The sequence below is a fragment of the Leishmania braziliensis genome, chromosome 27, assembly GCF_000002845.2.
Source record: "Leishmania braziliensis MHOM/BR/75/M2904 complete genome, chromosome 27".
NCBI lineage: Eukaryota > Euglenozoa > Kinetoplastea > Trypanosomatida > Trypanosomatidae > Leishmania > Leishmania braziliensis.
The window spans coordinates 756399-769455 of NC_009319.2; the positions used below are offsets into that span (position 1 = coordinate 756399).

A 13057-nucleotide genomic window follows, 5' to 3' on the forward strand; every position below is an offset into this window, starting at 1 on the left:
CACCACACACACACACATGCGAGAGGTGAGGCACAACGGAAAAAAAAAAAAATAAAATAAAATTAAATAAAAATAAGAAAAAATAGACATGAAAAGCACCACCACCACAACGACGAGAAAAGGGCGAAAAAAAAAAGAAGAGAAAAGGGGGGACGAGGGAGAAGAGAGAGGAGAAACTCGCGAAGAAGAGGCCCATGAGGAGCGAAGAGGAGAGCCGGGAAACAAACAAACCAACCAACCAATAAAAGAGCACAGAATGAAGAACTGGTCAAAGAATCAAAGCACACAGACACGCAGCGGCAATAAAGGAAAAGGCAAAAACGGTTCCGTACAGAGGGAGAGAGGGACGGGACCTTGGAGGAGGGGAGGGGAAAGAGGGGGGAGGGAGGGCCTCAAACGTTACCGGCAAAGAGGAGCCGAGGACATGAAAAAGGGAAAGGAGAAAACAGAGAAAGCCGACTCGCGCATGTACCTACATACGGGCGCGCTCACGAAAAAGTGAGTTAGGAAAGAGAAAGAGAGGAAGGGATATTGAGGGAGGAATCGGGTGAGTTTGGTAAGAGGGAGGCACACTTCGACGCCCCCAAGCGCAGAGAGAGATCTACCCAGCTAGAGCGCACACACACACACACTCTCTGCTGCACGGAAGCTTTTTCTTTTTTGTAGGGGTCCCCCCCACCACACCTTTCCATTGTTCCCCGGCTCCTTGAACACCTCTGGGGGTGATCGGCAATGTCGCCCGTCCCTTACCACATCTGCCGCAGTTGCGGCGACCTACACAGCAGCTGCAAATCCAGTGGTGGGGTTGGGAACGACTGGTCGTTCAGACAGTCGATGCGCGCCGATAGCGGTCCAGCATCTGTGCCGTTACCCGACAGGAAACCCTGGCCGATGGCGTCGCTGAAGAAGGCAGGCGCGCCAGTACCCCGTGACGACATCCTCATTGGGATCTCGGCAATCCCATCAATCTGGTCAACAACGCCAGACACAATACCCGTGTTCTTGATAAGTTCCACCCCTGCTGCAGCCACATCCACCGCACCCTCACCCGCAATACCGTCTCCGCTGTTTCGGCCCTTGGGAAGCTGGTGAGTAGAGCAGTCGCCATTCAACATCAGCATCTGTGGCATCACGCCACCAGTGCCGTCCGCGGACACGCAACTCGGCTTGCTGCTTAACTCCAGAGCCCATGAGTCACGCAGCGAGCATAAAAGCACATGCAGGAACTGGTACTGCGGCTCCTCCTCAAACTCCATGCAACGCGCGTAGTTGAGCACGTCTCGGAAAGCCTCCGGGCAGCCGGCGCAGATCAAGTCAAGCGGCATATCCGCCTTCATTTGCGCAATGCGCTTCTCCTTCGCATCCGGGTCGTGGATGCGCAGACCCGACCACGGTAGGCGACCGCGAAAGAGATAAATCATGACATACACGAGCTGCTCGATGTCATCGCGGCGAGACAGGGTGTAGCCCATGTGCGTCCGCAGCGATGCATAGCGTGGGGTACCAATGAAGCTGTGGTTCTTGATGAGAGGACGATGTTTGCCATTGCGGTCGCGGAAGCAGACGCTCAGGCCGAAGTCGACCAAGTATAGCTGCTCCTGGTCCTCGCGGCCGAAAAGAATATTCTCCGGCTTCAAGTCCGCATGCACATACCCGGCGCGGTGCACGTGTTCGAGGCTGCTAAGAACCTGATCCACGATCATCACTGTCGCAAACAACGATAGGCGCTCTTGCTGCCGGTGAACATTGGCGACGGAGTGGCCGTGAAGGGACATGATGAGTACGCGGTTCATGCCGTCCTGGCCGTAGTACTTCAACTTCGCAATTCCTACTTTTTCCTGCCTCGCCTCACCTGCTGCCGTCGAGGCCTCGTTTTCAGCGCACTGGCCGCTTCCCTTCTGGCCCTGCTCCGGCTGCAGCCGCATCAGCTGGCTCGGCTTCTGGGTCGCGGCATGAGCCTGAATCGACTTGTGTATCTCCTGCAACACCTTTGCCTCATGAAAGAGAAACGACTGCTCGGGAAGAGCGTTTGAGTCGGTCACTCGCTCCACCTTGATGGCGACTGGTGCCGGCTGGTCACGCTCCTCTGCGCGGTAAACATCGCCAAAGCCGCCGCTGCCAAGTCGATCGAAAAGGGTAAAGCGGCCACCGAATATGCTATGTTGTTGTCGCTGCGGCTGCGGCGCTTGTAGCTGCTGCTCAGTGGCAAGAAGGCCGCCAGTTGCCACAGCAGAAGGTGTGGTGCCGAGCTGCGGATGCTGCTGCGTGGGTTGGTTGTTGTAGGGATGGCGGTGGCACTGCTGTAGCGGGTTAGCGGCGCCGACTACGACATTCATGCTTGGGCACGGCGGTGGTGGCAGTGGCACTTGAGCTGCTACATCGTCCCGCGCGTGCGCGGCCTGAGCGTTGCGCCCTGTCAGCGTCATGTAGTGTTGTGTAGTCGCAGTGTATAAAATGCGCGGGGGGATGTCTTCGAGAAAAGAAAGCGGGAAAGGGCGATGAATTAGGTCAAGCGCTAGTAGACTACTCTAGACGGCGCTGAAGAGAGAAAGAGGAGGGGGGAGTAGAATGGGGGGAAGCGACCAGAAGAAGAGGTAGCAAGAAGAGAGAAGGGAGACGAGCACAATTATGCATTCGCATGTACACACGAAAGATAGAAAGGAGGAGGAAGAGGAGATGCTCGGAGAGACGAGAGGGGTGGGGAGAGGCGAAAGAAATCCGCAACGATCACGCGCGAAGGCAAGAGAGATGCAAGCACGTCTCGTGAGTGCAGGAAGAAGAGCGACGGGGGAACAAAAGTGGAAAAGAACGGGAGTAAACGAAACACACGAAAACCTTCAAAACGTCGAAGCGGCACAACGGGGGGGGGGCAGTGGCACGGAGAGGAGTCGCGACAGGATGCGGAGGAGAAAGCAGAAAAAAGAAAAAAAAATTAAAGAGACCAGAGCTGCGTCGAGGCACCGAGAAGAACGAGCACGAGGAGGAGATAAAAATAAATATTCACAGCGACAAACAGTAGTGCGCCACCAGACAGTGGTGTTCGATAAGGCAAAGATGTAGACTGAGTGTGCGTGTGTGCGTGTGAGTGAAAATAAGACCGACCTCACGATCTCTGTTCAGCCTTTGAAGTCGGCTTGCGATTGTGTCGGTCTCTATTGCCGAATGCCTCCGTTCCTTCGCCAGCGTGAGAGGTGAGAGGTGAGAGAGAAGAGAGAAGGGAGGAAGTCGCAATACGAGCACCAGCGAGCCAGCATACTCGCGCCCAATACACATGACTGCTGGGCGGTGTGGGGGGGCAATCCGGCCGCCTACACCGAGGCCACACCGGCAGCGGCAGAGCGCGGCTTTCATACAGGAGCATCGGCACACGTATGTGCGGTGCTTGGGCACCGACGAGAGTGCGGGGCTGCCGGCCCTGTCCACCCCACCCACCTGCCCCACCTCCCCGTTTCACCCGTTGTACCCCTTCGCACTGGGTATACGGCATAACAGCTCGGCCCGCCTGCATAATTTTCACTGGACTTTACGTAGCGGCCCCGTGGATGACGTATGGCAGGTGAGTCGTGCAGCCGCAGAGTGACACGCGGGCTGCGTTGACAATGTGTGTGTAGCCTCTACGGAAAGCAACGAGAGCGGAAGGCCTATTTGGGTGAAGGTGAGCCGTAGAGGCAGCAGTCAAAAAAAAAAAAGAAACGCAGGCCCCATATGCGCAGCACCCCGCCCGGAGCTCTGCTGCAGTTATACTCTCAGAGGGCCGTGTCTCCAACGCGGGCCCCCGTAGTGGCACCTTGCCTGATCGCACGATTCACGCACGCGATTCCCCCCCCCTTCCCTCTGTCCCGCGTGTCACGTTGGTGCAGAAGTCGCACACCGCGCCGGTTGTCGCCATCGGTGTGATGTGTTGTGGTGTATTCATTGTGACCCACTTTGACCATTCGCCCAGAGCACTTTGCGGACAGTGTGACCAGCAGTGGGTCACACAGCGAACCACGCCACCGCTTGGAGAACAGCCACTGTGCCGCGCTGAGAAGCCACCAAAAATCAATGAGTCGAAATCATCCCGACTCGAGCCCTGAACCACAGTTATCACGAGAGGCGGTCGAGGTGGCCCACTATCTAAGTCTTGAGCCGATTCCACGCGCAGCTTCCTGAAGATGTTCTCGCCCAGGCAGACGGAATTCGCCTTGCTGTCATAAAGCGTCCACTGTAGGCGCGTATACTTGAGGAGGAGGACATTAGTTTGGTCTCGGCCGAGAGTGCCGTTAAACCAGACTTCCGCCTGAGTCGCCAATTCCGCTGCCTACTTCACTGCTGGACACGTGCCCGCAAATTACATGTCGCCCATCCTCACATTAGCCGGCACATTGGCAGCGAGTCGTGCCGCGTAGAGAAGGGGGTGGGCCAGCCATGGGTGCTGGAACCCGCTGCCGCACTTCAGGACCTAGGCGGCACCCCACTGGCATAACTCTCAGTTGATCAACCATCCCGCTAGCGACGTGGAGCACGGAGAAGGTCCTCAGCTCGTCAGGTAATGCGTGCCAGGAAAAATGGCGTTGTTAGGCCCGTCATATCACGAGCGTCGCACAGCGCGTTCTGCTACGGTGAGCATCCCAGCCGGAAGCCCACCTGGCACCCTTTCACGGCGAGCCACGTGTTCGCCGTTTGCGGCCACATGATGAACCGTCTCGTGATCTGGCCCTGTCCCTCTCCCGACACGGAGAGGGCGGAATCGACAACGCAACTGCGGGAATAGCAGCATTCTGCAATGCCTACCGCCTCCAGTTGCGACATCCTCCTCCGACATGGCCGCGGGGCTCAGTGAGGCAAGCAGACCCACGCTGGCATCATCATGGCTCTGGTAAGCATGGCGTCGAAGGACTGAAACAGGGTTGTTCTCCACAGAAGATGCCGTAACTGCTTCTGCCGAGGCCTGCAAAGCACCGATCCACTCAGCCTCTGATGCCACCTGGAGAATGGGTTGCCAAAGGGTTTGTTCGTCGTGCTGCAACACTTTGCCTGCAGTCAGCTGGTCAAATGCGGAGGGAGCCTTTCGGAAGTGCGCCCGTCCATCTTCGTCTGTGTGGGTCACTTCGCAATAGAGCCCCTCAAGGTGGGCAGAACACACATGCTCTCCCAGGCATGCCACACCCCGTCGCACGCCAGCATCCGGTTCTTCTGGCAGCGGGTGCGCTAGCAGTCTCCATGAATCTGCTGAGAGCGGTCTCGAGGCGGGTCGTGTGTCCGGCTCCTCCAGGCGATGGATGCACTCCTCGGACGCCCACACCCTCTCCCTCCGTACCATGATGATTGCATCAGCCGAAGTCAGAATCTCCACGTGCGTAGGGCGTCCGCCTGTTCCCCAATCTTTGGAGTGTATGGGGCACGATTGTTAGCCAGTAAAATCACCCCTTGGGTTCCGCGAACGCGAGGGCGCGTGAGTCTTGGCCACCCAGGATAAGCCCATGCGCGGCTGGCTTGTCGGGGACCAGCCCCTCGAAACTCAGTGGAAATGGAAGGCCCTTCTGCACCGTGACGACTGCAGCCGCATGCGGAGTACTCCCGTTCGGCATAGTGCCGAGAGCAGGAGAGAGGGGGTTGGGGTGGAATGGGGTCAAATGAAGCCGGGTATTGCGTGTTTGGACGTGTAGCCACTTTCTTCCTTGGGGTGGTGGCCAGGAACTCGCGTGCGGGTCGCCTGCTGGCACAAAGGAAGGAGAAGAGGTAAGGATGTAAAGAGGAGAGGGAAAGAGCTAGTCCTCATCAGTAAGCGTCTAAGATGTGCTGTCATCCTACTATGTCAATATTTTGTGCCTACAGAGGTGATGTCTGTGTTCGAAGCTGGAGAAGGTGCGTGTGTGTGGGTGTGAGTATGTGTCTGCATGGCCGCATCGTTTGTGCGGCCTCACTTGCGTGCACCTGTTTTTCCCTCTTCTCCTTTTCGTCGCGTAGGCCCTTCTTTTCATTTTCTTTTTACCATTTTCTCTCGACTCGATTGATGCAACGCAGAGGCCCACATACACACGTGCGCGCGTTACTGCCGCTGCTGCTGCTGCTGCTGCGGCTGTTGTGGATACGGTTAGCAACGGCATCCACAACACGGAGGAGGAAGAGGAAGAAGAAGCAAAAATCAGTAAAAATGCACTTTTGCGGCCAATAACGCCAAAGTCCCCCAGCGAACGCACAAGAGAAAGCGAAGCCGCAACGCAGCAAGAGGGGGAGGGGGAGGAGTACGGATACACCCATGTACCGCGCCAAAGCGATCATGCCAGCCGCAGCACAGTCATGAAAATTTAGGCGGTAATAAAAGAGAGAGGCACTTGACATGAGAACTGGTGTGTATGCACATGAAGGCGTCGAAGCCCACTCGCTCGCTCGCACGTGCACAGACGCGCAAACCGTGTGTGCCGGCCGCGCAATAACTCCACACATACACACACACACACACACACACACACACACACACACACACACACACACACACACACGGCTCGGTTCCCCTTCGTGTAGAACTGCACGAGGACCTCGAATGCGTGAAGTGGAACACCTGCGCTGCTTCTCTCTTTTTTTCTTCTTCTTCGACTGTTGCGGCTGCGGTGGCTGTTCAAGTGGGGGGGCCCCCTCAAGTGCGGTGTTAAGTACACGTGGTGCCGGTGGCGGGAATCGGGAAAACAAATGAGAGGTAGAGAAAAAGAGAAAACGCAGAAGGCGAGCGAGCGTTGAGGAGGGATCGTGTGTCCATTAGCCACACCTCTTTTGCTTCCCGACCCTCTGTTGTTGTGAATGGGGTTCTTTTCTGTGCTCCGCTCGCATCACGAATGCTGCGGCTGCACCTACTCCTGTTGCTGGTTTCTACGGCTGGAGGTACAGGAGACAGGGAGAGCAGAGACGAGGGTTGCAGCAAGAGCTAGTGATCTGAAGCACATCAACAGCCGCGGAGAGATTGCCCGCCGCGCTCACAAACGCAACGACAGTGGCTGCAGCTGGAGAGTTGTCGGGAAGGAAAACGATGTGGAAGCCGGTGTGCTGCTTGGTGGCGACTGGTGCAATGGCTGCCGCTCTGGCAACGAACATGCTGATGGGTGATTGGCATGGAAGCTATGACGATGATGCACCTCCTCCTCTTCCCCAGTCAACTTCAGCGAGTGGTCGCCCATCACAGCAGCAGCAGCACTGTGGTGGCCCCCGTCAGACCTTCGCCAGAAACTGCTGTCTCGCACGGTGCCGCTGGCCTTGTCTTCCTCTCGACTCACCCATAGCTCGTCCTCCTGTCGCTCATCACGTGATGGGCGGGCTTCGACGCATGGTGAAGTCGGACGCCAGCCTGACTGCTGCTGGGGCGTCCGCGGCGACCATAGTGATTTCACACCAAACTGCTTGCGTAGCAACTGCCGCACCATCACCGACGCCTCCTCGGCAAACAGGAGACTCTTCTGCAGACAGAAATTCTGTGCAAGTCGTGTCCAGCGCCCCACCAGCATTTCCATCCCCTCCAGGTGCGCGCGGAACGTCACGGAGAGTCGGTGAGTCAGTAGCATCTCTGCCATGTCGTTTGTAGTCATCTCCAGTGCTGCGATGCGAGTGTGCGCGCTGAGCATGGCTTCCTTAGCCTCCTGACGCAGCTGCCGCTCGTGGAGAACGCGACGCTGAAGCGCGGCGATGTCATGGCTGCTGAGGTCGCTATGTGGACTATCAAAAACACCCGCCGCCACCGTTTCATCTTGCGCTTGTGACGTCGCGTCGGTCTGCTGCCGTAGTGGCACTACTGACCCGCGGTCTTCGCATGTCAGCAGGTGGAAGGCTGGTGACGGAGACATTGAGGGTGGGGTTCGGTAAGTACCACCGCCACCGCAACCAACAGGCAGTGCCGGCGTCGTGGAGAGTCGGCCGGCGAAGTAGTCCCAAAGCTGTAGGTCCGAGTCGCTGTTGGGGTTCCCGATGTCGTTGCCAACGGCCCCATGGCGGCGGCACCTACCAGGATTATAGCCTGCTCCGACCTCCTCGCTGCTGTGAGTTGCAGGCTCCCGCGACTCACCCTCTGCGGGTGGGGGTCGACGGTATGCCTCCCACATGGCTGTGCCAATCAAAGCCTGCAGCGAGCGACGGGCTTCTTGATCCAACGGAGGTTGAGACTGTACTGCAGGAACGGCACCTCGACGGTGTGTCCCATCCTGACTGGGAAGCCTCGTGTGTTGCACGTCACGAGTGCAATCTGCTCGAGAAGCACTGCCAACTCCAGAGTGATAGTTGCCGCTAGTGTCTTGCACCTGTCGCGGTGCAGGAGAGAAGGGAAACGGTGCTGTTGTTGTGATCGCTGCAGACGGCGGAGCGCCAACCACGGCAATGCCGCCGCTTGCTCTGATGTGGTTGCCAGAGACAACGTTATCACCATCGTCATGACCAGCAGTATTGGAGGCGCTCCCACCGTACGTGCCACGCTGAGGCGACGTTAGTTCGGGTGGCGAGCTTTCCCTGCTCTGTGACGGGCGCGGCGCTCGGCCGGAGGTATCAGGATAACTCCTCATTTGTGCGACCTTCGAGGTGCCTGGCATCAGGGCGTGGCAGTGTTGGAAATACCGACGGGGGTCAGCCACAGAAGCCAAGCGGCCCGCAGCCTCCTCCACAACGCGGCCGTATGGAGACGCCGACGACCTCTGAGACGACTGATGTGGCTGCACGGGAGAGCGAGGCGAGTATACCACCCCTCCATCATCGGCATTTGCCCTTCCACGGGGGTGTGTCCGGTTCGCAGACGGGACATCATACAGGTGCCTATCCCGCAGTGGCTGTGGCGAGAGGCCAGGCCTCGCTGGCGTGACCATCGCTGCCGTGGCCGAAGACCTCACGTTCATCAGCTGCCGCTCCACGTGGGCCAGCTCTTCGAGAAGCACGTGGCGCTCCCGCGGTGCCATTGCCTCGGACAACGGCAGCAACGACCTCTCCTGTGATAGAGGCGTCTGACCTGCCGCGAGCCGCACAGCGCGCCTGTCGCGCTGGAGTAAGTCCTCCAGTGCCTCCAGCAGCTGACTCAACACCTTCTCTTGTAGAGATGGACAGAGGGACGTGAGAGAGACACGAGAAACGCTGATGGCAGGGTCCATGTAACTCTGCTGCTCCTCTGCTGAACCGTAGGCGTGCTGCCGTTGCTGCTGCTGCTGCTGTCGTGCCACAGACGCCTGCATCGACTGCATACGCTCACAGGAACGGACCACCTTGCCGGCCATCAGCTCTAGTAGCAGCTTGTACTCGCGGACTACGTTGACGTAGGCGACAGTACGATAGCGAATCACCGGTGTGTGGTGGCAACGCTGGAGGACCTGCTGCGACGTGGCCTGCATGTCCCCACCGACGGCGGTGGCGCAGGTGCCGCATAGGGTGAGCAAGCTCACCGGCGGCCCATCTGTAACTTGCGAAAAGAATAGTGCAGGTGCCTCAGACCAGGTGGAGCCGGGCCCACTCTCGCACCGAGTCTCGCACATCCAGCACATGGCAGCCGAGGAGGAAACAGGCGAGGCGACAGTTGCCCGGGGCGCAACGGCAGTTGCAACTACGGCAGCCTTGTGTGATGCCGAGGTCGGTAAGAAGGCAGTTGCGGAAGGGCACCGCAAATCTGTGTAACCAACAACGTGGCGACTGCCAGCTGGCCCAGTGACAACAGCGGTACCGATGTTGTCGTCTCCGTAGCGCGGGGGTGTCCGCGGCTTCGGACTTGCGTGGTGCGTGCTCTCTGAGGCAACGTGAGTCGAGTGCAGCCATGCTGTACGTTGGCGCGACGAGGATGCTACATGGAGTCCATCACCGACGACTTTCGTGGGTGTGCGGATCGGGGAGCCGTATAGCGCCGCATGACTATGAGTGCGCAATGAAGCAGTTGAGCCCGTGGCAAGAGTAGGGGTGTGTATCAGTGGTGCTATAGCTGAACTGAACGGTTGTGCCTGACGTTCGCGCTGCGACAGTGACGACGGAGGCATATCGGCAGGGAAAGCTTGGATCGCCGGCGACGCGCGGGTACGCGTTGGCGGCGGTGATCGGCCCTGGTACCTGAATGCCGCGAGGTCTACCGCAGTTGCTGCAGGATGGTGAGCAAAGGACATGAGTGACGCAAGTATCTGATTTGCTCCCCTCTCTCTCTCTCTTCTGCAGCAAGGTGATGCAGACGTGTTTGGTGATCTTCCCGCTACCCAACCAGTAAAACAATGTTAAGCAACAGCAACCGTGCGTGGGTAGTTGGACACCCCCCAAAAGGCATCCGCAGACGCGCTCGGACGGCCAGTCAAGTTCACTTCGCAACTCCCACAACAACTAAAACCATGCTTCGATGATGGAGTGGCGCACATGCGTCAGTGGGACGCATTCATCGAGACAGCGAAACGGAAAGATGGATAGAGGACCAGAAGCAACGAGAAGAAATGTATACACTGCATGGGAAGCAAAACCCTACTGAGAGACAGCAAAGCGCGAGAGAGCGAGACCACAGGGGTGGTTATTATATAGAAGGAAAGGAGACGTGAGAGAGGCGGTGCGTGCGGGCTCCCTTCGGCGATAAAACGTCGTTGCGTGAGGGTGAGAGACCCAGGCATATGCACGCAGATCTAGAGAAACAGTGAGGAGCTCCACGATCGCTGAGAAAAGGCCGCCGTGCTGCACCCCTCGAACCACGTTACCCCCCCCCCCTCTTCTGCGTTCGTGTTTCTGTCAAGCACCATAGGGGTAGGCACCGCAGTCGCCGCTTCACCATCACCCCAACAGTCAAGTTGCTTGGTCTCCTGTTCTCTCCTCCAATAACGCTCCCTCTCGCTACTGCGCGCATTAGCAAGGCAGGAACTAGTGCTCTCTTCTGTTTCCTCTCCAATAGTAGTGCGCAGTGGGGGGGTTGCGGGAGAGGGGGTGTCAAAGCCCCACCAACTCCCTTCTCCGTGACTTCTCCCTCCCTCCGCGCGTGTGTGCAAGTGTGTGTTCTCCATCCTTTGAGTGTTTCTGGACGGTCTTGCATAGAGGGGGTGTTTGTTTGTTTAGAAACGGTCACATCTAAGAAGCAAACGCAAAACTAAAAGGCAGGCAGACAGCCTCGGGGGGCACGAGTGCAGTGAACAAGAAACAAAGAGAGAGAGTCAAAGTCATCAGGAAGAGCTGCCTCCTGATGTCCTCCCACCGCCACCACGATCACAACCCTTTGCTCCTTCCCTCCCGGCCCCCTCATCCGCCCTCCTACCACCACCGCCGGACCACCCCGCCGAGGGATGCATCATGCAACCGCAAAAGAAAATGAAAAGGAACAATAAAAAGGAGAGGCGACTCGAAGTGATCAGAAGACGAGCACCAGAGCGGAATGGCGTCGAGCGGCTCGGCAGCGGCGGAGAGAAACCCGCAGAAGGCGAGAAGGGAACGAGGAAGCCGATATCGGCGCACAAAACTCAGCAAATGAAAAATAGCTCACAAGGGGAAACGGAAAAGAAAAGAAGAGAAAATGGGGGCGCCGCGGCAGACGCGGAAGCTAAATTTTGGTAGTGCCACCTACAGCAGCCACCGCGGTTGCACTGGCATAAACGACGCCCCCATTTTCTCCTCTGTTTCAGTTACGAAAAAAAAAAAAAAAAAAAACAGAAAAGAAAAAGAGCGCAGCCCACAAAGCCACTGTTGTCAAATTCCCCGTTGCTTCTTCAGCGCATCCACACTCTGCCGCGGAGCAGACAAACTCACCACCACCACGCACTCTACACACACGCATACATACACCAAACCTATCACAACGGGCCCCATCCGCATGGCGCGAAGCAGCCCTAGACACACACGCGTTGCAGTAATGCGCCGACTCGGCCATCCGTGCACTGCCCCTAAGCCAAACTCCACCCGCCCTCCGCTTTGCTGGTCGTCCCACGCCCTCCCCCCCCACACCAGTGGTGATGCGTCACACTGGCCTCCCTGCGACCCAGATGATTGACCCTGCCACCACCAGAGGGGTGGTCCAGCACTGGCAGGGGTGGAGGGGGTGGGTGGGGGCTGTCTGGCTTCTCCCCACACCGCAGCACGGTGGTACTGGACCCTGAGACGCCACGCACTGAGGTGTTCACAGTTGACCATCAGGGGTGGGGAGACACACACACACACACACACACACACACACACACGGGGGCAAAGAAAAAAGGGTTAGAGAAAGGGGCATAGCGGTGCCCTGTGTGAGCGAGAGAGGCAGAAGAGTTTTAGTTTCTCCCGCCGAGCTTAGAACCAGTCAGCACAGAGGGAGGAGAGGTGCATGCGAGATAATGATGAGGAATGAGATGCAGCGGCTACGGATGCGTGCTTGTTGTTTGTTTTTCCGTTATGGCGGCGGTGGTGATTGTGATCTGGACACCATCGTCAAGCGCGGACCCACGCAGCCAACCGTTTCGGCAGGATGCCCCAATCAATCACACAGGAGACACGGACGCGAGAAGAGGAGTCGAAGAGCAGCGCGACACGTCGCGTCGCGTAGATTATTTCAGCGGCAGTCTTTACATTCGCTTTGGCCTTCTCACATCCCTCTCTCTCTCTTGCCCGCCTCCCTGCCGATCACCCTTCTTTGTTGCGTGCAAAGATACACGCATGCATGCATGTCCGTCTCTGCTCCCGTGAAGGCCTCGACACTTCACCACCACAGCCATCGCGTAGAGCGCCATTCGCCATCACTACACACAGTCATCGGTATTTTGATGTACAGCGACAACAAACAGCAAACACATATAAAAAAAAAAAGAGAGAGCCTGTCGCCTTCAATGAGCCTCAACAGCGTCATCGTCGCCAAGAAGGCCAATGACCACACACCCACACACGCAGAGAGAGAGAGAGGGGGGGAGGAGGAAAGAGAGAGAATCCCGTCGATGGATAATCAACGGGCGAGTGAGTGAGTGCGTGCATGCGTGCGTGGGGGGGGCCGTGGGTAACACAAAAATCAAACTGAACAACGAAGAGAGGGAGAGGGAGGGAGCACTTCTGCTAAGAAGACAAAAAAAAAAAAGAACCGAACCGAAAAGAGCCCCGGCCACAAGGGTATCCTACACAGCGCACCGGACGCACGCTCTCG

The 13057-nt window shown here is 57.6% G+C and overlaps 2 protein-coding genes across 2 annotated transcripts; both read right to left on the minus strand.

Annotated features, from left to right (window-relative positions):
• Positions 1 to 746: 746 nt before the first annotated feature.
• Positions 747 to 2426, minus strand: LBRM_27_1900 (casein kinase I-like protein; the record flags this gene model as incomplete). The annotated part of the gene is made up of 1 exon (XM_001565894.1): positions 747 to 2426. The coding sequence occupies one exon, from the start codon at positions 2424 to 2426 to the stop codon at positions 747 to 749; it is 1680 nt and encodes a 559-aa protein (XP_001565944.1).
• A 4527-nt stretch (positions 2427 to 6953) lies between these two features.
• On the minus strand, positions 6954 to 9476 carry LBRM_27_1910 (conserved hypothetical protein; the record flags this gene model as incomplete). Its single annotated transcript, XM_001565895.2, has 1 exon — positions 6954 to 9476. One exon carries the CDS (start codon positions 9474 to 9476, stop codon positions 6954 to 6956), a length of 2523 nt encoding a protein of 840 aa, XP_001565945.2.
• Between the last annotated feature and the right edge of the window lie 3581 nt (positions 9477 to 13057).